We start from the raw sequence: 24247 nt of genomic DNA, 5'->3' as shown, positions 1-24247 counted from the left end.
GTTTCGTTCGAATAAAAGTTCTTCAGCATAGTTAGTATACTCCTTAGCGTATGAAGGTACATTGAACTGTCTTTCATCAAAGAAGGACTTTCAAATTATAATGTTGCCACTGTCATGTTTATTGTTGGTATAAGTTTGGGGAAAAAGTAATATCGGTTTTTTCCTAATAGGTGACTTTATGATCGAATATCGCTGATAATATTGATTTAACGAAGTCATATTACAGCGCGTTCGAAAGGTAATAGTCCATTCCTTATTCATTCAAAGGTTATTGTGCTTTGAATATAATATTTGTTTTTATTTTGCGTTTAAGTAAATGTACGGTGTGGAAATGGTATATTACTTACACTAGATTCTATAAAGAGCTAGGAAGTAATTCCAAAATATAATACATTGAAAAATTATGTAAATAACCGTTGTTTCACAATTTTTGTACTTAAGTTTAGTGTAAATAAAAAAAATTTTTAGATTAACATTTTAGAAAGCTTATCTTTGATAACTAATCCAATCAGTTCCGTACAGTCAATGATACTAGAAAATTAGATAGATATTTACTAACATCGCACTATTTTTCCACGGAATTTTGTCATAGATGACTGTACAAAAATAAATGAACAACGCATTATTATCGATATTGTTCAAACAATATCAAGTACGATGTTATAAAAACTATTTAAAAAAACAACAAAGAATCAGATTTATTTTTAAGCCGGTTGGCTTATCTCCCAAAACTAATATAATCCATCATTCTGAAATCGATATTATCGCGAATTTTCGCTTCGAATAATTTCCAGTACCATTTCTCAGTAGTACTAAGAGCGTTTTATGTATTTGTCGTAATAACAATTATACATGCCATGGCAGAACAGGCGGTGAACAGGCGGAAATCTCAATTGTTCTTAACGAATATCTCACCAGTTAGCAATACGTACGATGAACTAGTCAGGAAGAAGTTGAAGAAGGGAAAATTTCCACAGACAAAGACCGGAATAATCAAGATGATTGCTATGGTAGGTTTTTCGTAATCATTAAGGTAATATATGAGAAACATATTTATACAGAGAAATTAATACACTATTTCTATGCCTTTTTATTATTCTATAAAATATGTATTTTTGTTATCGTGATTAAATTGAACCATAGTACTGATTGAAAAGTAGACAGATTTCTCGAGCGCAGGCTATTATTTGATGATGTTTGAATGTTTGATATTGGCTTCATGATCATTACTTTTTAAAGTTAACGGCAGGAATATGATGTAGCAGGGTCACCGTGACATTCCGTAAAGATTTGATCTAAAGGCATGTAATTTTGACTGTGCATTTTTTGTTTATATAGATCATTAAGAAATATCACACTAATAATGGAATCTTTCTAGGAACATCTTGAAACTACTGAATTTAACAGCAGGTGTACCAGAAAGTTATTATCGGTTTTTTTCGGGAAAAAACTACATAATTAAAAAAAACAAACAGAAAAATGCGTTTAACAAAAACATCGACCATTTAATTCTATACATCTTGCCTATATTCCAGGAAATTTATGGATGCCATCCCAAAAAATCTGTTTGTCCTTTGAGCAAAACCATTCATCGAGCAATTTTCTAAGTACTTCGAAATTGGCCAAGTGCTACTCTGCAAGCGCGTGTCCATTAATGCGAAAAGTTGATAGTCGGATGGGACGAGGTCTGGAGAATATGGCGGGTGCGATAATATATTTTTATGAGACAGCGCGCTATCGTGCTATAAAATCACTTGTGTCTTTGGGCCCATTCGAGATGTTTTTCGATCAATATATGGTTTAATTTGATCATTTGTTGTTGGTAGTGGTCATTATTAACTGCTTCACCAGGTTTCAACAGTTCGTAATGCACCACGCCACTTTGGTCTCATCAAACACAGGGCACTGTCTTGCAACTAAAACGAATTGACCTTGGAGTCGGTCGGCCGGTTTCGGCAGTTGCTTAACCATGATTTTTTGCGCTTAGTGTTCTTAAAATAAATTCACTTTTCATCACTCGTTACTATTAGATGCAGAAATGACTTCCGATCATACTTTTGAAGCACTATTTCAAAGACAATTTTTCGATTTTCCATTTGCCTGTCATTCAATTCATCCTCTCATCTTCTGGATTCCCCTCATTGCTCATAATCGGTCGCTAATCTTTTTTTGAGCCTCATTTAACATTTGTGCCAAATGTTCATCCAAAGACTCTTGCAGTTTCGCATCCTCAAAGTCTTTCGGTCTACCAGAACGTTCTTTTTCTTGCACATCGAAATCACCACTTTTGAATTTTTTTTTGTACATACATCATCAAGATGTATAAATTATTGCTTGCTGTAATATTTAAATTCGTTTTAGAATCAGACAATATTTTTCTTTTCATTTTATTATAGTTAGAGAAAGACACAATGTTGTCTGATTGGTTCGAACACGTAACTACGATAAGAGGTTATAACTCTAACCTATAAACTAATTTGGCAGCATAATTAACTGTAGATTTTAGATGCAATATAATGTAAATAAATATAATGAATTCTTGTACGTCAAAGCCAAACTGAATTAAAAATCAGAGCTGATGCGGCAACATTGTGACGTTTTGACTTCACAAATTTAGATGATGTATGTAAAAAATAACTTTGAATAGACTATATATATCAAATCATAAGATTGCACACTTAAAACTAGCGACATCTGTTAGAAAAACCGCTAATGACTTTCCGGTACATCTGTTACGAATTATTTCCTAATTATAATAGAGTCGTTTTAATAATACTACCCTTTTTTTTCAGTCTTTCCAATTTAGCAGTTTAATATCATGGCTGATTATTACGCAACAATGCAGCGATTGGCTCTTCGCTTATATATATTTAATCTGCACGGCGATGGGTTTTATATGCCAGTTTTTGCTGTTTATGCTTTTCTCGTTCGGCAGGACCGTAAAAGATCCGGGAATCTGGATACGAAGGGTCTGTTTTACGATGTGTTTTTCATTTTAGAATTTAATCTTTAACGGCCTCATCCCGTTCCAGGATATCATTGTCAATATATTGGCCTCCGTGTTCATAATTCTAACGGCCGTTTTGTTGCTCAATAAATGCTCTAATAACGGGGACATGACGCAGAAATTGTCGGAAGTAAGTATTCGATGTGTGTGACCATTTTATTATCAACTGAAAAGTAGGAATTTATAACATTTTAAAAATAATTCTCACTCTTTTTTCAGAGCTAAATCTGTATTATTATTAAGATATATTTATTAACTAATATAAATAATAATCATTAGGACCATGCTTGAATATAGTCTATTCATATTTTCACTGTAAAGAGAAAAAGTGGTATGATATATTAGACATAACAGGTCAATTGAAAAGTCCCCGGCCTGACACACAGATGGCGCTACTAGAATTAAATCCATATGTTTTTTAGTTACCCCTAACCCTCAAAAGATGCGTGTATAAATTTGACAGCTGTCGGATTACTAGGTTGTGAATTATAGCATTTTGAGTGAAGCTACTTTTGTTATTGTGAAAACATGTATAAAAAGGAATGTTGCGTGTTGATAAAGTATTGCCTTTTGAAAGGAAAAAATACAGTTGAAGTAAAAACTTGGCTTGATGCCGAGTTTTCGGACACTGCCCCAGGAAAATCAACCATCAAGGATTGTTATGCTAAGCTTAGACGTACTGAAATGAGCACCGAAGACGACGAACGCAGTGGACGCCAAAAAGAGGTTATTACCGACGAAAACATGAAAAAATTCACAAAATGATATTGAATGACCGAAAATTGAAATTAAATGAAATATCAAACCCTCTAAAGATATCAGCTAAACGTTAACATCATATCATTCACGAATATCTGGGTATGAGAAAGCTCTGTGCAAAGTGGGTGACGCGCGAGCTCACTTTTGACCAAAAACAACGAGTTGATGAATAGTGTTTGAAGATGATCAAGCATAATAAACCCAAGTTTTTGCATCGATTTGAGAGAATGGATGAAACATGGCTCCATCATTTCACTCCGAAGTCCGTGCGATAGTCATCCGAGTGGACTGCACATAATGAACCCGCTCCAAAGCGTGGGAAAACGAAACAGTCGGCTGGCAAGGTTATGGCGGCGGTATTTTGGGATGCGCATGGAATAATTTTCATTGACTACCTTGAAAAAGGAAGAACCATCAACAGCGACTATTACATAGTGTTATTGGACCCTTTGAGGGACAAAATCGCCGAAAAATGGCCGCATTTGAAGAAAACGAAAGTGCTGCTTCACTAAGACAATGCACCGTGTCACAAGACAGTGAAAACGATAGCAAAAATCCATGAATGGGGCTTCGAATTGCTTCCTTATCCACCGTATTTTCCAAAATCTGGCCCCCAGCGACTATTTCCTGTTCTAAGCTCTCAAAAGAATACTCGCTGGGAAGGAATTTTCGTCGAATGAAGAGGTGATCGCCGAAACTGAGGCCTATTTTGAAGCAAAGGACAAATCGTACTACAAAAATGGTATCAAAAAGTTGGAGGGACGCTATAATCAGTGTACCACCCTTGAAGGGAATTATGTTGAATAAAAAAAAATTCTAAAAAAAATTGTTTTACTATGGTAGGCCGGGGACTTTTCGATTGATCTGTTATTAACTTTCAATCGGCCTAAATGTATGGCTTCATTGAATACATATTACTAGAGATATACGATTTTAAAGATAATCGGTTTTAGTAAAAACCGAAATTACTTTTTCGCCTACCTAATAAAATTTAAAAAATGTGTATTGCTTTCGCCCACCTGGTATTAAAATATAATTCGTTGACATTCATTCAATAACATTTCTAACTTAATACAAAAATCATATAAGACATTGTAAACAATCCTAACATAATGATTGATTATATGCTTTAGAATTTATATCAGTAAATTGACGCTGTTACAGGTTTGATTCCTTAATATTGATGAATTGCTTATGATTTAGTTTTTTTTAATATACATTCTAACACACTTTATAAGGAAGTTTCGATGTCATGTTACAGATTGTTTGTTTTGTAGATATTGGGAATTTGCGGTGCAGTTATTTCACTTCTTAGTTGCGTCGCGATATTGTTGATGTATCGATACGTCGAAGACCCGGAAGTAGTAGTACCGAAACCTCCTAAACCAACACCAGTTCAAAGGAAATCGATTTATGCTTAATTAATTATTAATTATTTATTATTTATGTCAGTAATTTATGAACAATATATTATTATTCTAGTGATTTAGTTTTTTTTATATATATTCTAACACATTTTATAAGGAAGTTTCGATGTCATGTTACAGATTGTTTGTTTTGTAGATATTGGGAATTTGCGGTGCAGTTATTTCACTTCTTAGTTGCGTCGCGATATTGTTGATGTATCGATACGTCGAAGACCCGGAAGTAGTAGTACCGAAACCTCCTAAACCAACACCAGTTCAAAGGAAATCGATTTATGCTTAATTAATTATTAATTATTTATTATTTATGTCAGTAATTTATGAACAATATATTATTATTCTAGTGATTTAGTTTTTTTTATATATATTCTAACACATTTTATAAGGAAGTTTCGATGTCATGTTACAGATTGTTTGTTTTGTAGATATTGGGAATTTGCGGTGCAGTTGTTTCACTTCTTAGTTGCGTCGCGATATTGTTGATGTATCGATACGTTGAAGACCCGGAAGTAGTAGTACCGAAACCTACTAAACCAACACCAGTTCAAAGGAAATCGATTTATGCTTAATTAATTATTAATTATTTATTATTTACGTCAGTAATTTATGAACAATATATTATTATTCTAGTGATTTAGTTTTTTTTTATATATATTCTAACACACTTTATAAGGGAGTTTCGATGTCATGTTACAGATTGTTTGTTTTGTAGATATTGGGAATTTGCGGTGCAGTTATTTCACTTCTTAGTTGCGTCGCGATATTGTTGATGTATCGATACGTCGAAGACCCGGAAGTAGTAGTACCGAAACCTCCTAAACCAACACCAGTCCAAAGGACATCCAGATCTTAACGTGGGCTCCAAACCACGATTCTCACGATATATATATATATATATATATATATATATATATATATATATATATATATATATATATATATATATATATATATATAGATATATATATATATATATATATATAGTGTTATATAAAATACATGTAGTAGATAGGTTAAATAAGTTTTTTGTTTATTTTTATTTTGTTATTACGATTAGTATGTGCATATTTTATTTTAAAACGTCTTTTTTTGTGTTAAAAATCTAAGTTTGATTATTTTTTTACTTTTTAATGACTACTATTTTTAATATAAGTATTACAGTAGCTAGCCCAAGTGAAAGTACAGCCCTTATGAGGAAAAATAGGAATTAAGAAATAATGATTGAAAATAATATTCAGGCCTGGGGTCCGCTACCTATTCTAGATGACTTGACAAATGTTCCAACCAAACTAGAACAATAAAGTTGCTGCCTCGTTGGGAATCGAACCCATCCAGTGACCCCCACGTGTGAACTTAACGTTCTAACCATTACATCATATAAACACTTGCCTACAATATTTCTACGACTTCTCGTACGATATGGTTAGATCTTAAAAAGCAAACTGAATGGCTTTTACACTGATCTACTTCCGAGTTTTCGTCACATCAATTCAGCTATAACATTATACCCAAATATCTGATTATTTTAAATAAAACATATGTGAAAACTTTATACGTACGTTGCGTCAGTCATTCGTTTTCATATATCAGATTCGTCAAGTATTCCTTTTTTGATTTTTCCCTAGGACACTTTTGACAACAACTTTCTTAAGTACTGAAAAGGCGGTCCATCACGACTGAGCGCTTTGGCGAACTTTAAAGTTCTTAATTAAGGTTCAATTTATTGTGAAGAAATGGAATAAAACGTCCTGTGGGTTCACAAGTGGTACAGAAGACCATATTGTTGTCCTGACTCATAGCAATCATCTACATGGTTTTTCTGTTATCTCTATAACGTTGGCACTCTCCATAATTTTAGTACACAGATTGAAGCTTTGAGTTCAGGGCATTAAATAATGTTAAAAATCGTTCTTATCTGCTCGGATCCATAAGTTGATCCAAATTTTCTTATAATCCTTCCACCTAAATGGAGTAAAGGTTTGCGAAAAAAAAAAGAGAACATAGAGTTAAAAAGACATTTTCACTAAGATAACACAGCTGCTTAAGCCACTATTGCTAAAATCAATTAATTAAAGTATGAACTATTTCAATATCCAGTTTATTATCAGATTTAGCACCCTTTGACTTCTGGATATTCAAAACAAAAGAAGCTTAGATTTATCTTATAGTCTGTTAATTTTTTGATCTGTGATAATTTAAAAAAATGGGCATCATTGTTGAATAATTGTGAAATATACTGAAAAAGAACTGAGATTAATATTCTCCTTGCTTCCAAGGGCCATGGTTTTCAATAACAGTGTTTATTTTGTGAGCAAACATTATTTCGAGAAAAATAAGTCTTATATTTAACCAATATTATACTATATTATATTATATACTGATTAACTTTTTCTAATAGTTTATAATTACGAAAATATAGTTTTATTTCATATTAGAGGTAGAAGTCGCTATTAAATAAACGATCATTCCGATTACACTCAGTATACTGATGTTTCTTCCCGATCTCGTGGAAGATATCGAGCAATTCCCGTTGGTCCTATTCCCGGTGCTTGGAAAAAGTTGCAAAATTCCAACCGCGAGGATTCCGCTGCGGACTGAAACTTACTTTCGCAAGTTTCTTTTTCTTCGGAAAAGGACAGTCCGAGATTGCTGGTTTTATTGAAAAGCTGTCCTGAAGTAGATGTAAAAGGAGCACATAATTTATTTCCACTAAAAAAACTACAAGAAGAAAACTTTTCCAGGTCTTTAGATTGACCATTCTGTTTTATTGTGTTTTTTAGGTTTGTTGTAGCAACAATCGTAGCATTCTAAGAAAAAAATTATGTTAATTATACATAACTTTCTAAAAGGTCTTAAAGATTTTAACATATTTTTAAGACCCTTTAATATTATTCATACAACGTGGGGCAAAAAAGAAAAGATAAGTAAGTTTGATTTTCATAAAAAGTTTATTTGACCTTTAATTTTTTTCGTTTTTCGTCTAAAGTTGCATTTTTAGCTCTTTTAAGGAATTTTTCATGACATCCTGCAATCGTTTCATTAAATCGTTTGGGGCTTATTCACATAAACTTTTGAGATTAAAAAACCCCATATCAAAAATCTGGTGCTGTTAAATCCGGATATCTGACTGGCCATGCTAAATCGCCACTTCGCGAAAGAACGTCTATCAATAAATGAATTGTTGAATGAACTGTGCGTGCTGTAATGTGTCCTTACTGTTCTTATATATTTCCTATATTTGGTCTTGAATAGAGTCAATATCAAGATGATCAAGATTCGTCACCCACTTTGTATATAGACGGGTTTTCTTGAGTGAATCTAACGTATTATTCTTCATTTTCTAAGCGATTTTATTCACAGTACTCACAGTAAAATTTAGCGTTGCAGCAACCCGCTATAAACATTTTTAAGAAAATTATAGGGACTTATATTATTTAATATTGTCAATAATTACCTCTCTAACGAAATTCGGCATAATTCCTCTACGACAAGAGGAGGCATTATCTCGTTTCTTTTCGAAATAACCTATTAAAGCCGCAATCAAGTTGTGACATCGGCATTTTGAAACAAAGTGATATGATATATTACGGAGCAACTTAAAATTTATCAAAATAATCAAAGGGCTAAAATATTATTTACTGGTTTATAACTTGTAGTAATTATAACTAATATTTCGAGTAATTTAGCGTACACCTAACAATCGGACGCTGGCCAGCTGTCAGACGATGCAAAATTTTTGAAAGCAATAGTAATAAGAGGTTTTAACTTTTACCTATAAATTATTGTGGCTGTATAATTAGCTGTCGTTTCTAGATATACTAGAATGTTAAAATAAATTATGTTTGATAACAGTTTTGTATTATTTTATTTAGATTAGAATTTTCTTGATGTCAAAGCCAAACTGAACTAAAAGTCTGAGTTGATGCGGCAACATTGCAATGTTTCGACGTCACAAATATTTATGGCGCATTACTAAAAAAACTTTGAATAGACTATAAGTTGTCGAGCTAGTTTAGAATAAATGCGCAGAGCAGTTTTGGCCAACGCACGCCAATGTCCTTTCGCTGTCGTGTGATAGACTGGCCACTTACCTTTTCCGGCGATATGTTTTACAGTGGTATATTGTGTCGGTAAAGGGACGGTTCCATCCAGCGTCGAACAAAGGCTAAAACCGCTGCGGTTTAAAAGTGTTTTAAAGACAAGGGTTGTCCCCGACAAAGATGCCTTTGCACAAAAGCCGGTGGTCGTTTATATAGGCATCCATCTTCATTTATCGCCGTCCCTATTTAAAACAAATTCTTAAGCTGATGCTCTTTATACATTTTAATGATGATTTATCGCTCCGGTTTTTTTTTCGTCGGTCGGTAAGCTCCCCCGCCCTCCTCTGCTACCTCCCTCGCACGCTCCCTTTTCGGCTTAGTCTATTTTGAAACGCGGACACCTGTATTTCGTGATTAATTTTCGAGGAATCCGGCAAGATATCCATTACCTAAAAGATGCGGCTTGCGGTGGTTGTTTCTCCATTATTTTTGTTTAGAGAAAACTGCAACGGGTGAACGTCTAATTACTTTCCATGATGGATACCTACTATAAGGACTTAATATATATATATATATATATATATATATATATATATACATATATATATATATATGTATTGAAAAATAGGTACCGGAGTAAATAAATAAACACGATAGAGTAAAACTTAAAAGAACATAAGAACATAAGAAAATTTTGCCGAGTTTTAGTTCATTTTGGCTTTGACATACAAAAAAATTCTAATCTAAATAAAATAATTGAACAAAAATATCATGAAATATAATTTATTTTAACATTATAGTAAATCTAATACACAGCTATAATGGTTTGTAGGTTAGATTTGTTTTATTTACATTTAACTCTTTTTCACACCATCAATGAGGTAGAGTTTCTTGGCGCGTTTTTTTTTTATGTAGTGGTATCCCCCTGGAGGTCTAATCCACCTAATTAACAATTGTATATCTGAGAAACGTATTTACTTTCATTCGAGAGCATATTTACTTTGTTTCGTTTTGTTATTGTATCCTTCAATGGTGTGTTTAGTTGTCAACTCATCTTGGTATCACTGAATATTTTGTTTCTTCTTCTACTATCTGTGTACACCATTCCTCATAAAATTAATCACTGAATTCGGTCTAATTTATTTACCATATCTACAAAACAGTTAGTATTCATTCTCTGCCCATACGTTGTAACCTAATGTTCATGTTTAATTTTGAACAATTACAATCATATCTGTGCACACAAACCTTTCACGCCCTACAATACCATTTTCTACAATTACATTCAATTAATTATTTGCATACCTTTAGTTGTTTCTACTCTCATGACTCTCAGGAATTTCTAGCATTGTACAGCATTATCACGTATGCTGAAAGTTTCCTTCAGTCACTTTTACTTTCTCACTCATTGTCCAATTCAATCACTAAACTGTTAATTTCTAATCTGCCTGAAACATGTTCATAATTCCACCATTTATCAATTACTTCCTCTGTATATCTAATCGAGTCCATCCAAACCCAAGGTGTCATGATTGACAATGCTTCCTCCCACATATCCAAACAGTTTTTGATGGAATATCCTTCTCGACCAGTCATATATCTGAAATTAATTATTAATAAATATAATGATCAACTATAATGGTCGTAAAACCTAATCGAATGCTATTGTAACTTTTACCTTTTTCCATCAATTTTTGTTGTCTTTACACTTTTTTTGTTACCGTCTTGCCAAGAGTGTCACAATGAACCATTTTGAAATATCCAAGCTTCATCAAGATACACAAATTCAAATAGTTTATCTATCTTGGTCTTATTTTATGCCTTTAAAAATTTAATTCTTTTTAAGGTAATGTCTGGAAGTATATTAAACCTCTCCGAGGGTTATCTTTACACCATTTAAACCCTATGCCCTGTAACAGTATATAAAAGAATGTCTGACATCCCTTAAAAAGCTGCATGTCCCTAATTCTTTTATGTATACTTTTCAGAAAGACAATTTATACATATACAGCCAGGATATAAAAATATTTTAGTTTCGTCTCGGTAGACATTGCAAATGGGTTTTTTACATGTACTGCACGATATTTTAGTTTTTCTATTCCGTGATCTGGTACAAAAGCTGCACCTTCAATTTGCATAATGTTGAATCTCTAGGGTTTTAAGAAAATAATTGTTACTTTATTTCCTGTTTAGAATGTTTGAGAGTGCAAGTTGTTGTGCCAAGTTTCCGACCCTCCAACTTTTCGATACCATATTTGTAGTACGATTGGTCCTTTGTTTCAAAATAGGGCTCAGTTTCTCAACACCTTTTCATTCGACGAAAATTTCTTGCCAGCGAGCATTCTTTTGAGATCTGAGAACAGCAAGTAGTCGCTGGGGCTCAGATCTGGAGAATATGGTGGATGAGGACACAATTTGAAGCCCAATTCATGGATTTTGCCATCGTTTTCACTGACTTGACACACGGTGCATTGTCTTGGCGAAACAGCACTTTCTTTTTCTTCAAATGCGGCCGTTTTTCGGCGATTTTGTCCTTAAAACGGTCCAATAACGCTATGTTGTTGTTGATGGTGTTTCCTTTTTCAATCTAGCCAATGAAAATTATACCATGCGCATCCCAAAATACAGACGCCATAATCTTGCCAGCCGACTGTGGCGTTTTCCCATGCTTTGAAGCGGCTTCATCGTGTGCAGTCCACTTGGCAGTGACCGGAAGCTCGGCATCAAGCCAAGTTTTTTCTTCAAATGTGTTTTTTTCCCTTCAAAAGGAATTTTTTATCAACACGCTTCACAAACTAATGATACGACAGCTGTCAAATTTATATACGCGTTTTTTTAAACTTAGGGCTGTCTAAAAAACATATGGAGTTAATTCCACTAGCGCCATCTATGTGCCAGGCCGGGAACTCTTCAATTGACCTGTGACTTCGGTCATTATATTTCCAATTGCGGAAATTTTTAGTATATATGATATAGCCATTGAGAGCAACCACATCAATAATTTCCATAAAAATCTTAATTTACCATCTTGTAGTTGAACGAGTACATGATTATTCTCTATGTCTCACGACGAGACATGCATTCTGCGCGTAGGATTTCGATACGCTGCAGGCAGTGCGGAGGAACGAAGGTAACCCACGTAATTAAATTCAGTTTTTCGTGGCAAATTCTAACTAAATCCAATTATTTGTTTAAAAATGGGCTTTTTATGGGTAATATATTTTTTAGGAATATCTGGAAGGAGAAAAAATCAAAAAAATATTTGGAAAGTTATTAAAAAGGAACCGTATCTGGGATACTTAAAATACCCCTCTCGGCCACGGAAAGGATAAACACAAATTTACGAACGACATAATATTATTTTCAGTAATATCGATAAACAGAAGTCGAGCGAGCGTCGAGAAGAAAACCGGCGACGCAAAGTGACAAAAACAAAAATGGAACCAATCCATCAACCGCTGTTACCGCTTTACGCAACAGACGTAAGCATTCAGATTAACCCGTTAATATTTTCCACTTCCCCGGAGCCTCGGTAGCTCCCGAAATAATAATTGTGAAATCGTTCGTAAACATTGAGGTTATCTCTCAAAACCCGTACCCGAGAGAACGCGCGATCGACACGCGAAGAAAAGATGTATAGCCCCGGGGCCACGGGACCGTGGGTGAGGAGGAGGGTGAGACGACGGCATATTTTTTTTCGGTTAGCGGAAAGAGCGCCGAGGAGGAAATGGGATAATATACGCCGCGCGATATTTTCCTTTGAGGGAAAAATTGAAAATCACCAACCAAACTAGTGCTGTTTGCGATTTTTCAGCCGAACGCCGCTCCACTTTGTCGCTGTCGCTTCCAGTCCCGAAAGATCGTCTTCGATATACATCTAGTTTATGTTGGAGGTGGCCGTATGTGCATACGTAATTTTTCTATTTCTCTCGCAATGAAAAAAAGCGAGAATAGGTTAAGGAACTCACTCAATATTCCTTTTTTCTTTGCTGGAAATAAAAACTTTTGTTGAAGCGAAAAAGAGAAAGGTATATTCATAATAAATAGAAAGTAATTATTGATTTTTTTGTGTGTTTTAAAAATAATTTATGTATACAAATATTAAATAATAATAACAGGACAATTGAAAAGTCCCTGGCCTGACAAATAGATGGCGCTATTAGAATTAAATCCATATATTTTTTAGTTAGCCTTAACCCTCAAGATATGCGTGTATAAATTTAACAGCTGTCGGATCATTAGTTTGTGAATTATAGAATTTTGAGTGAAGCAACTTTTGTTATTGTGAAAAAAATGGATAAAAAGGAATTTCGCGTGTTTCGCAACTGTAAAAAATACAGTTGAAGCAAAAATTTGGCTTGATGCCGAGTTTCCGGACACCGCCCCAGGAAAATCAACCATCAAGGATTGGTATGCAATATGCAATGCAAAGAGGGTGCCGCGCGAGTTACTTTTGACCAAAAACAACGACGAGTTGATGGTTCGGAGCAGTGTTTGAAGATGATCAAGCGTAATACACCCGAGTTTCTGCATCCATATGAGACAATGGATGAAACATGGCTCCATAATTTCACTCTGAAGTAACCTGCTCCAAAGCGTGGGAAAACGCAGCAGAGGGCTGGCAAGGTTATTGCGTCTATATTTTGGGATGCGCATGAAATAATTTTTATTGACTACCTTGAAAAGGGAAGGACCATCAACAGAGATTATTACATAGCGTTATTGGACCGTTTGAAGGACGAAATCGCCGAAAAACGGCCGCATTTGAAGAAAAAGAAAGTGCTGCTTCACCAAGACAATGCACCGTGGCACAAGTCAGTGAAAACGATGGAAAAAATCCATGAATTGGGCTTCGAATTGCTTCCCCATCCACCGTATTCTTCAGATCTGGCCCCCAGAGATTATTTCCTGTTCTCGGATCTCAAAAGAATGATCGCTGGGAAGACATTTTCGTCGAAGGAAGAGGTGATCGACGAAAATGAGGACTATTTTTTCTATTTTGCTGGTAATAAAAAAAGCAAGAATATGGTAAGTAAAGAATATGGCTCCTTTTTTTCTTTACTGGAGATAAAAAATTTTGTTAAAGCTAAAAAAGAAAGGTATTGTATAACAAATAGAAAGTAATTCCTGATATTTTCTCGTGTTACAAATATCAATTAATACTAAATAGTATATGCGCCGTTTTGACTGATGACCTTTTACTATTTTTCTAACAAATTTGTGAAATATTGGCCATCAATAGTCGATACTTTTTCCAATCTTATAGATAATTTAAGGATTCCATATCGGAAGAAGAATCAAAGTCAGCATTTTCGATATGTTGAAACCAGCATTCACATGTTGAAATCAATGGAGCATGGCAAATATGGGGTTCCATAGATCAAATAAATCAAAATAACTAGTAATCCAATGTACGTAAAACAAAGTTTCTACACATTACCAATGCTTATCGCTACGTAAACAACGAACAGCTGAAGGTGACCCCGAAATGAAATGTAAATAAGATTGTTAAATTACAGCAACATGGAAAGAATAAAGCTACTGGACAACACGCAGGAAATGAGAAGGATTGAACCGAACCAAACCACACGAATTTGTTTAGTGTATAATTGTATTCTTAACTTTAGCTTCAGTAGTTTAGTTTTATTTTAATTTGGGAAATATATATTGATGTAGTAATCCCATACTACATACAAAATTTTAAATTACAATTGGATCTATTAAAACGGGTACCACTTGTCACTCCTTCAGAATGCAACTTAACGTCCAAGATGAAAATATCATACTCTTATCCGTTATCTAGTATATTTGTCAATGCTAAATGTGATAGTATTGAATGGTGAATAGTTTACCTAGAATAGAATATGTTTGGTAAAACTCCGGAGGATAATATTTTTATTTTAAAATCTACTCCATAACGTTTAAAATATATTTTTATAATGAATGTATAAGCTTTTATCAATACGCAAAATGACATACACTTTATATCTATTCGAGCGTTTTAAAATTTTTAACAATACATTTATTTATTTGTACTCAATTGAAGACTAGTAGCGAAGCTGTAATCCCTCAGAGCGTATTGTCGTTTGAAATATAAAATAGAAAATAAATCACAAAGTATTATTATAAAATTCTCTCCAATTAAATTTTGGATTATTCGCTTTACTGTATGTTTGATTCAAAAATACTGCTCGACATAATTGTTAGTATCTTTCCAATGAAGATATTTATATGTATTGTCATCACCATTATTCATTATCTAGCTGGAGCTAGTATACTATAGGATTTAGTGTATAATTCTATCACTGACGGCAAATTACTATGACACGTTACATGATTAAGCAGTACGTCTTAATGATAAAACACTGTTATCAAAATGAGTGACCCTTACAATTTAAACTATATTCTTAGACCTTCTTCACTGTAAGATGTGACCGACGGGAGCTTTACCACGAATCACACAGCATCGCACTTCATTTGAGTCCTAGTCCCTCTTAAATCAAGAAGGAAAAATAACCTGAAATACTGTTGGCTTCAAGAAGCTTGACTATATAGGTAGCGCCTTCATATTGCTAAGTACTAGAATATATTTTCAATTGTTAACGATTTTGATTTCACAAGAAGTTCCCATCACAAACCGGGCGATCTCTAGACTAAAAAGAGTTGACCGAAAAGGGAGCTTAGATTTGATGTCAAGAACGTTCCGAAGAAAAACATTGGGACCTCTACATAAAGTTCTCTTACCACCAATGGATATAGAGTTGGGATTGATGAAGCATGTACCGTCACTTCACAAATATGGAGATTGCTATATGGATATTGAATTTTCCAGGTCTCTTAGAAGGAAGGTGTCAGACCAAATATCAGACGGCTTATGCCTGGCCCAGAATTCATTACCCTCATGACGGATCCTTAAAAAGAAAGGTGGATTTATTTTAAGGTGGTCATAGAGAAATGTACAAAAAGGAGATTCACTGGGAAAAAGAAAAGGTCTTAGTGTGTTCTAGTATAATTGGATAAAAAATATATGTCGTTAATGGTTTCTAAATAAAATAATATTATTCAAGTCTATTCTCTTTTATTTTAATGTAATAACCCGTTTAATACAGATACCAAAACTGTCAAGAAATGTGTTGTCCTGTTTACAAAACAAAACCTAAACAGCTTTTAGTAGCTTTTGTGCAGACTTGTGTGGCCACAAATAATGAAATCGATCCTTAAAAAATCTTATAGCTGGGGCAGCTCTTTGAAATTGGTTGAGGCCTGATATGCTGATGAACTCTAAACGTCTCTAGACTGCTGGTGAAACAAAGAGTATTCTGGAGACCAAAAAAAGTTAAAAGGATGATTTAAACTTGTTTTACATGGGAACCTTTTAACAGGAAACATTTAAATGGCCTTTAAATATAGGGTTGGATCAGTCGAACAGTCGATAACAATTCATGGAACAGAACAACTAATTAATTTCATATTTTCTGCAATAACATTTTTGATAAAATCCCATAATTTTATTAGGCAAGTCATTAATATTTATATGTCCGAAATTAATGGTTAATATTTCAAAAACGAAAAGTTCGGCATTAATATTACAAAAAAATCTTTCCGAGCTGTTACACTTGATTACATAAGCTGGGATTTATAAAACATGGCACGGCATTATAAATATATTATATCAAAATGATTACCGCAATATGACTTGCTCCATATGCTGGATAATCAAAAAATTATTATGGTTTTTAAACAAGTTTGGATTCTTTTTTTACATTACATTATTTACATCATAAATCGACTTTTCTTTGTTCTATTAGTGTTTATTGGTGAACTGATTTTAATAGACTTACAATAGATACGGTATTTTTTCTATATCTTGAAGCGTCTTATCTCATTTTGATGAGTTAAAACTCGAAGTTGTATCCACTTCACTGTGCTGAAATGCTAAAATACGAACACCTAACTTTGATGACAATATAAAAAATATTTTGTCCTTTGAGTCAATCCAAAAATTCACAAAATACTTAGCTTCTTGCTAAAATGTGAAGTTAATCGCTGATCGGAAGGAGCAATATCTTATGAATACTGCGGGTGGTGTAAGATTTCACACAGCGATTTATCTCTTTAAGTCCACCTTCCATGACGACTTTGATTAAAAATTAAAGGTTTTATTGATCAGCTATTATATATATATATATATATATATATATATATATATATATATATATATATATATATATATATATATATATATATATATATATATATATATATATATATATATATAGCAGTCTAGAGACGTTTAGAGTTCATCAGCATATCAAGCCTCAATCAATGTCAAAGAGCTACTCCTGCTATAAGATTTTTTAAGGATCGATTTCATTATTTGAGGCTACACAAAGCACAAAAGCTGTTTAGGTTTTGTTTTCTAAACAGGACAACACATTTCTTGACAGTTTGGGTAACTATATTAAACGGGCTATTACATTAAAATAAAAGAGAATAGACTTGAACTAGAACACACAACAATATACTAGAACACACTAAGACCTTTTCTTTTTCCCAGTGAGTCTCCTTTTTGTACATTTCTCTATGACCACCTTAAAATAAATCCACCTTTCTTTTTAAGGATCCGTCATGAGGGTAATGAATTCTGGGCCGTATGCCGTCTAATATTTGGTCTGACACCTTCCTTCTAAGAGGCCTGGAAAATTCAATATCCATATAGCAATATCCATATTTGAGAAGTGACAGTACATGCTTCATCAATCCCAACTTTATATCCATTGGTGGTAAGAGAACTTTATGTAGAGGTCCCAATGTTTTTCTTCGGGACGTTCTTGACATCAAATCTAAGCTCCCTTTTCGGTCAAGTCTTTTTAGTCTAGAGATCTGCCCGGTTTGTAATGAGAACTTCTTGTGAAATCAAAATCCTTAACAATTGAAAATGTATATATATGTGTATAACTTTTAACTTCATCTTATATATATATATATATATATATATATATATATATATATATATATATATATATATATATATATATATATATATATATATATATGTATATATATGTGTATAACTTTTAACTTCATCTCAACAAAATTCATTTGTGGTTGGAAAGATGACACATTAAGCGACTAGAATAAAATCTACTAACGTGACGTTCACCCTGCGTAGAAGGATCCTCTCGTAAATCTTAATCATCATGAACTCCCGCAAACAGATAATGTTAAATATCAGGGAATGCATCTGGATCGACGCTTAACTTAAAAGAAACATATACTAATAAAGCGTAAACAACTTGGCCTTAAACTAAACTAGATGTATTAGCTCATAGGGCATATATCAACTTTATTTTTGGATAATAAGATATTGCTCTATTAGTCAATGCTTAAGCCCAAATCGACGTATTGTATCGAACTGTGGGATACTACTAGCAAATCCAACATAACCATCTTTCAGAGATTCCAAAATAAAGTGCTCTTTGCCATCGTTGACCCCATATTATGCTAGTAACAACCTAATTAAGCGAGATATCCCTCTGGAAACCATAATGAGTGTTATGCAAACAATTGAAATGTGCGTAATGCCGACGTATTCGACCTGATTAATAAACATATATAATCGTTTTTAGAATAATATAAGATAGTTATATTTATTTATAAGCTTGTACAAGAGATCATTTATATATCGTTGTATAAAATAAATACCACCAATAATTACTGCCTATTAGGCAGTTATTTCAGAACTCTTATTTTATGTAGAGACATGTCAAAACCGTTTTATTTAACAGTTGTTTACATTGATACTTCACATTTTCATCAATAGATCAAAATATGTACATAATAAATTGTTAAAAACGAATTTCGATGTATAAAACAGAGAAAGTAGTAACGCAATGCGAAAATCATTATTTTATGTGCGACGATTTTATGTGGAAAATCGGCGAACAAATAGATTTTAATTGTTTTCTAACTGAAAAATTCACCGGAGACTGTAATCCACGGTTTTAACTTTTCAAATAACGATCAAATATGTCGTTCAGTTTTTTATTTATCGTTTTTTCTCTCTGGTCTGGTCGAAAAATATTTGGGCGCCTCATTCGACCATAGAGCCGAGGAAAATCGCCGGGAAATTAAGCCAGCGTATGAGTGACGTTTTCAAATAATGTTCGTTTCACTCTTACAATCTTATTTAATTAAAGTAATATGTACGAGGCTCGGTCTTTGGAACGCTGACCAGCTTTGTGCCGAACGAATGTGAGATTTTTTTATAATAAATGCTTACTTGTTTTTTTTTATTAAACAACAATACACATTAACACATATGTGCTCCAAGATATTCCTTCGATGGATGCATAGAGTATTTTATGGAGGTTTAACTTAAATAGGCGAAACCGAGGAAATGTTTTGCGTGGAAGAAAGTCCACGGATTTTAGAAAAATGAGGAAAGGGCAATATCGGCCGGTAATTCGATTCTTGTTTTTGGAAGAGAAACAAAATTTTATTTAACGAGATTCACCGTCACGTCGGTTTTTGATGAGCCACGTCCAGGTGCCCCGAAAACGGCTACCATGGGGATAACATGACAAAAATCCTCGATCGCATATTGGCAGCCCGCTAATTGAAGATGATCGAGATAGTTGAGACATCTCAAATGACCGCGTGGGTTATATCCTGCATGACATTTTGGGCATGAGGAAGCTGTTGGCGATGGGTGCCGCGCTTGCTCACTTCAGACAACAAGTGCAAACGGAGATCACTCTACAGAAGTGCTTGGCGTTGTTTAAGCGCAATTCGAAGGAGTTTCTGCGTCGTTTAGTGAACATCGACGAAACATGAATCCACTGGTGCACACCAGAGACCAAGGAATAGTCGAAACAGTCGTCTTCCCCGGGCAAACGTGTTACGAAGAGGGTGAAGACTGTCCTATTGGTCGTAAAAGTGATGGCCACTATTTTCTGGGATTTACAACGTGTGATCTACGTCGACTACATGGTAAAGGGCAAAAAGGTAAATGGGCTGTATTATGCCGAATTATTGATGCAAGAAGTTCTCTTCCGCCATGGTAACGCACCCGCTCACACTTCCGCACTCGCTACGGCCAAATTGGTGGACTTGCGCTACGAACTGCTGCCCACGATATTGTTCGGATTTGACCTCGTGCGATTTATTTTTGTTTTCGTACTTGAAAATGTCACCTGCTGGGCAGAAATTTGAGTCGAATGAGGCCCTTAGATACCCAGGGAAAACGACTTTTTCAGAAGGTTCAAAGAACTTGGTTCATCGCTGGGTCAAGTGTCTAGAGCTAGAGGGAGACTATATTGAGAAATAATTCGCCAGTTTTCCAAATTGTCGTTTTCCTTTTGTAGGTTAAGTACTTATTGGACCACCTTCGTTTATTGTTGTCTTGACGACCGAATAAAATGAAGAATGATTCCTAATCTAATGTTTTTGTAAAAAAAAACACCTTGCATTGAATTGTGATACGCCAAATATAAAGAGTCTCTCTATTTTTTTTATTAGCAGTGGTATATCTACAATTGTACGGCGGTAGTAAAATAGTAAACATATTGTATTAGGTAAAAATCGAGTTAGCTGTTTATTTCATAGCAAAAAGTAACATAAAATAGCGACACATTTCGCTCTGTTATTTACAGACTGACCGGCGTGGCTCACATCATTAATAGTAGTTATGATTGTCGTCAGGTGGTGCCGGTGACCGGCGCATGATTGCTTACACGCGTTCACCGTTCACATGTGTGTATTAAAATATTTAGGCGTCGCGACAGCCGAAGACTATAATTCATCGAGACTACCGCGAAAATTCTGGAAAAGTAATCTACCATACGGGGTTCGATTAATAATTCAGAATCATTAATCAAAAAGCGAATATGTACGCTGGATTTTCCCATTAATTATTTCCGGTTTTCTCCAACTTTGCGATTTTTCCTCGATGGATAATCGCTAAACGTTAATTGATAGTGCCAGAGACGCGTAAATATACCGGGCTTATTCCGTATAATATGGAGATATAAAAAGTCAAATAAAATAACTAATTTCAAAGTGGTTTAATATGACAAACGTGAGAGAAAAGCTAAATATCAATTCAATTTCGTGACGAATATTGCCTTTAAGATACTGAATCATTTGGGGCTTATTCACATAAACTTTTGATTTTAAAAAGCTTTTGATGTTAAATCCGGAGATCTGGCTGGCCATGCTAAATCATCACTTCGCGACATTAGTCTTCGTCATTCAATAATTGAATTGTTGAACGAGCTGTATGTGCTGTGGCCCTATCTTGCTGAAACCACATGTCCTCTAGTCTTTGTTCTTCCACTTCAGGCATAAGAAAATGTCTTGGTACCGTTCAGCAGTAACAGTAACTGGTAACTTTGATCATTTTCAAAAAAATAGGGACCAATAATGTTTCCAGCATGAATACCACACCATATAGTTGTTTTTAGTGGATGCAATGATATTATATAAAAAAAAATAAACATGGAAATCAAAAACGAAAAAGAAGAAAAATAACATTAGGAAATATGGTAAGACTAAAGATAACAAGAAGAATAAATGTTCACAGCAAGAGTAATATTGCTCATAATGTCGAGATTGTGAATTGAGGGTGTCTTAGTGACATGAAACCATTAATGTTAATTAATTTTTTGTTGTTGTTTTGACGGATGTCGTGATTTTGTCACCTATAAAAACAGTACGGTATTGATATGAGGGACGGGGACAAACATACAGTTTATATATATAACAATAAATAATATAAAATTAATAACACAAACAGGTTGGACTGAACTTATAAATTGTGTATACACAACTTAGAAACGGACACAAATTCAAGTCAACAAACACAACCATGGCAAAGTACAGATTCCATTCAGATAGCACCCTCTAGCACCCACACCGAACTGGTAATGGTCATTTGGTCAGTGACAGTTATCTCAGCGTAGGCTAGACTCTATGAAACTCTAAAACTTTTCTAGAAATCCGAGGGCTCCCTCTACATTTTATTCTGTTCCAAACAGCTTCATTCAAACCGAAGGTATTATTAACCATTCCTGTTTCCAGCATGAGGAACAATATATCTGCAATGAATTATTAATAAATGTTATGACTAATAAAACCAAATCAATTGTTATTCCAATGTTTACCATATTCCATCAACTTTTGTTGTCTTAACACCATCTTTATTATCATCTTGCAATGAGTGGCCATTGGGTATGTTGGTCCATTCTGAAAAATCCATGTCTCATCTAAATACACAAATTGAAGTAACAGGCCTTCCTTGAGGTTATTAAATGATTTTAAAAATTGTGTTCTTTTAAAAGCAATATCTGGAAGTTTTATTAGACCTCTTCGTGAGTTATCTTTACACCATTTAAATTCTGGTGTCAACAGTGTCCTCAAAGAGCTGCATATGTTTAAGCTTTCTATGCATACTTTCCAGACTAGCATTTCCTCTGAAATAATTGTATCAAATTATGTTTATATTTACAAAACTACTCACTATTTTTATGCATTTCATATATTTGATTTCTGATAGAACCAACATCAAGCTGATCTTGTTTCGTCACCCGCCTCGTACGTTTTTTTCGGCGAATCCAAGATTATATTTTTAATTTTTTGAAATATTTCAGTGACCTCGCCCATACTAATATTTGGTGCAGCTGCAACACGCTAAAAATATTTTCAATAAAAACCTAGACAGCTTAATATTTAACAGTAATATTGCTTACCTCTCTAACGAATATTACTCGCAAAAGGGGGCTTCCATTATTTCGTTATTGTTCGAAGTAACTCATTATAGACGTAATCTTCAAAACGACTTTCAATGAGGGTAATAATAAGCAGATACTTGAAATTCAGCAAAACCAGCAAAGGGTTAAAACAACTTTGGGCGGTTTACAACCTGTAGTTATTATAATCAATATTTTAAAGAATTTTGCACACGTTTGATAGCCAGAGGACTTTTTCGGGCTGATTCGGTTACATGTTTGAACGCATCAGGCAGCATTGTGTCTCTTTTTAATTAGAACAACATGTAAAGGAAAATATTGTCTGATACTAAACGGAATTTACAAATTGCTGGCAAATTGGCTGGCAATACATTATACATCTTAATAATGTGATTTTACTGTTATTTTGAATAAACTATATGTTTTGTTAGAATATACATTTTTTTAACAATGAAATAAAACTTTTATTTTAGAAGAAATTTACTAAAAGCAGCGTACAGTTGCCCGCACGGCACTAATGTGATTTTTTTCTACTAGCGTCTTTAATTACCCCGTGCTCCCCTATGGGCGTTTTCACATCTGCCGACACGACACACTCTGTACACAATAAAAATCGGCGCCGACAGGAGTGGACCGATTGCTTCCCGCCGACATGCCGTTGCCGACAACGACACGACACCGACATATCGGCGAGTGTGAAAGGGTTCCATTTGTTTACGTGAGATTACGGATCCACCGATATCGTCGTCGTGTCGGTGCCGGCAGATGTGAAAACGCCCTATGGCATAGCCCGCGAGATAAAAAATGACTAGGTTTTACAGTACGTCTCTTTAAACTGCGGCCAGTCATGCAAAGCCGGCCATCGACGTGGGGAATCCAATTGCGTCGTCGATCTTCGACCTTATTTATCGGTCGCATTTTTAGCATCTCTCCCTTCTCTCGGCCGCAGTCCGAAATAAGAGCGAGTTTAATATTACAGGCACTATCGACATTTTCCGCCCGGTGAATAACGACAGGCCGAAGCAGAAGGAAGCCCGCCGAGATGGTGCATCGTTTCTCACTCGACAACATCGTTACCTGCATTTTTGATAAACCCCTTGCGCCGCTGTTCTGCCAGCGCCAAAATAGTAAACCGTCTCTGCAACCGTAGATTTTCACGTTATCCATCCACATTGCACGGGAAATAAATTATTTCCTATCATATCTATTGGCGATCCATCAGTCTCGGAGAATATTTTCTGCTTTGATGTAAATGGATAAATACTTTAT

At 34.4% G+C, this 24247-nt stretch overlaps 1 protein-coding gene across 2 annotated transcripts; it reads left to right on the top strand.

Annotated features, from left to right (window-relative positions):
* Positions 1-770: 770 nt before the first annotated feature.
* On the top strand, positions 771-5447 carry LOC143194861 (uncharacterized). Of its 2 annotated transcripts, XM_076401599.1 has the most exons (5): positions 771-1010; positions 2793-2969; positions 3033-3137; positions 5044-5213; positions 5330-5447. In XM_076401599.1, exons 1-4 carry the CDS (start codon positions 858-860, stop codon positions 5185-5187), a joined length of 579 nt encoding a protein of 192 aa, XP_076257714.1. In that variant the 5' UTR covers positions 771-857; the 3' UTR covers positions 5188-5213; positions 5330-5447. The 2 variants fall into 2 exon arrangements, with proteins under 2 accessions (XP_076257714.1, XP_076257713.1); XM_076401598.1 differs by lacking the exon at positions 5330-5447 and having other exon boundaries at positions 5044-5248.
* Positions 5448-24247: the final 18800 nt, after the last annotated feature.

Source organism: Rhynchophorus ferrugineus, unplaced genomic scaffold, assembly GCF_030347505.1.
Source record: "Rhynchophorus ferrugineus isolate W39M unplaced genomic scaffold, kcgeb_rfMv2 rfM4, whole genome shotgun sequence".
Lineage (NCBI taxonomy): Eukaryota > Metazoa > Arthropoda > Insecta > Coleoptera > Curculionidae > Rhynchophorus > Rhynchophorus ferrugineus.
This window is presented reverse-complemented; position numbering and strand designations above follow the sequence as displayed.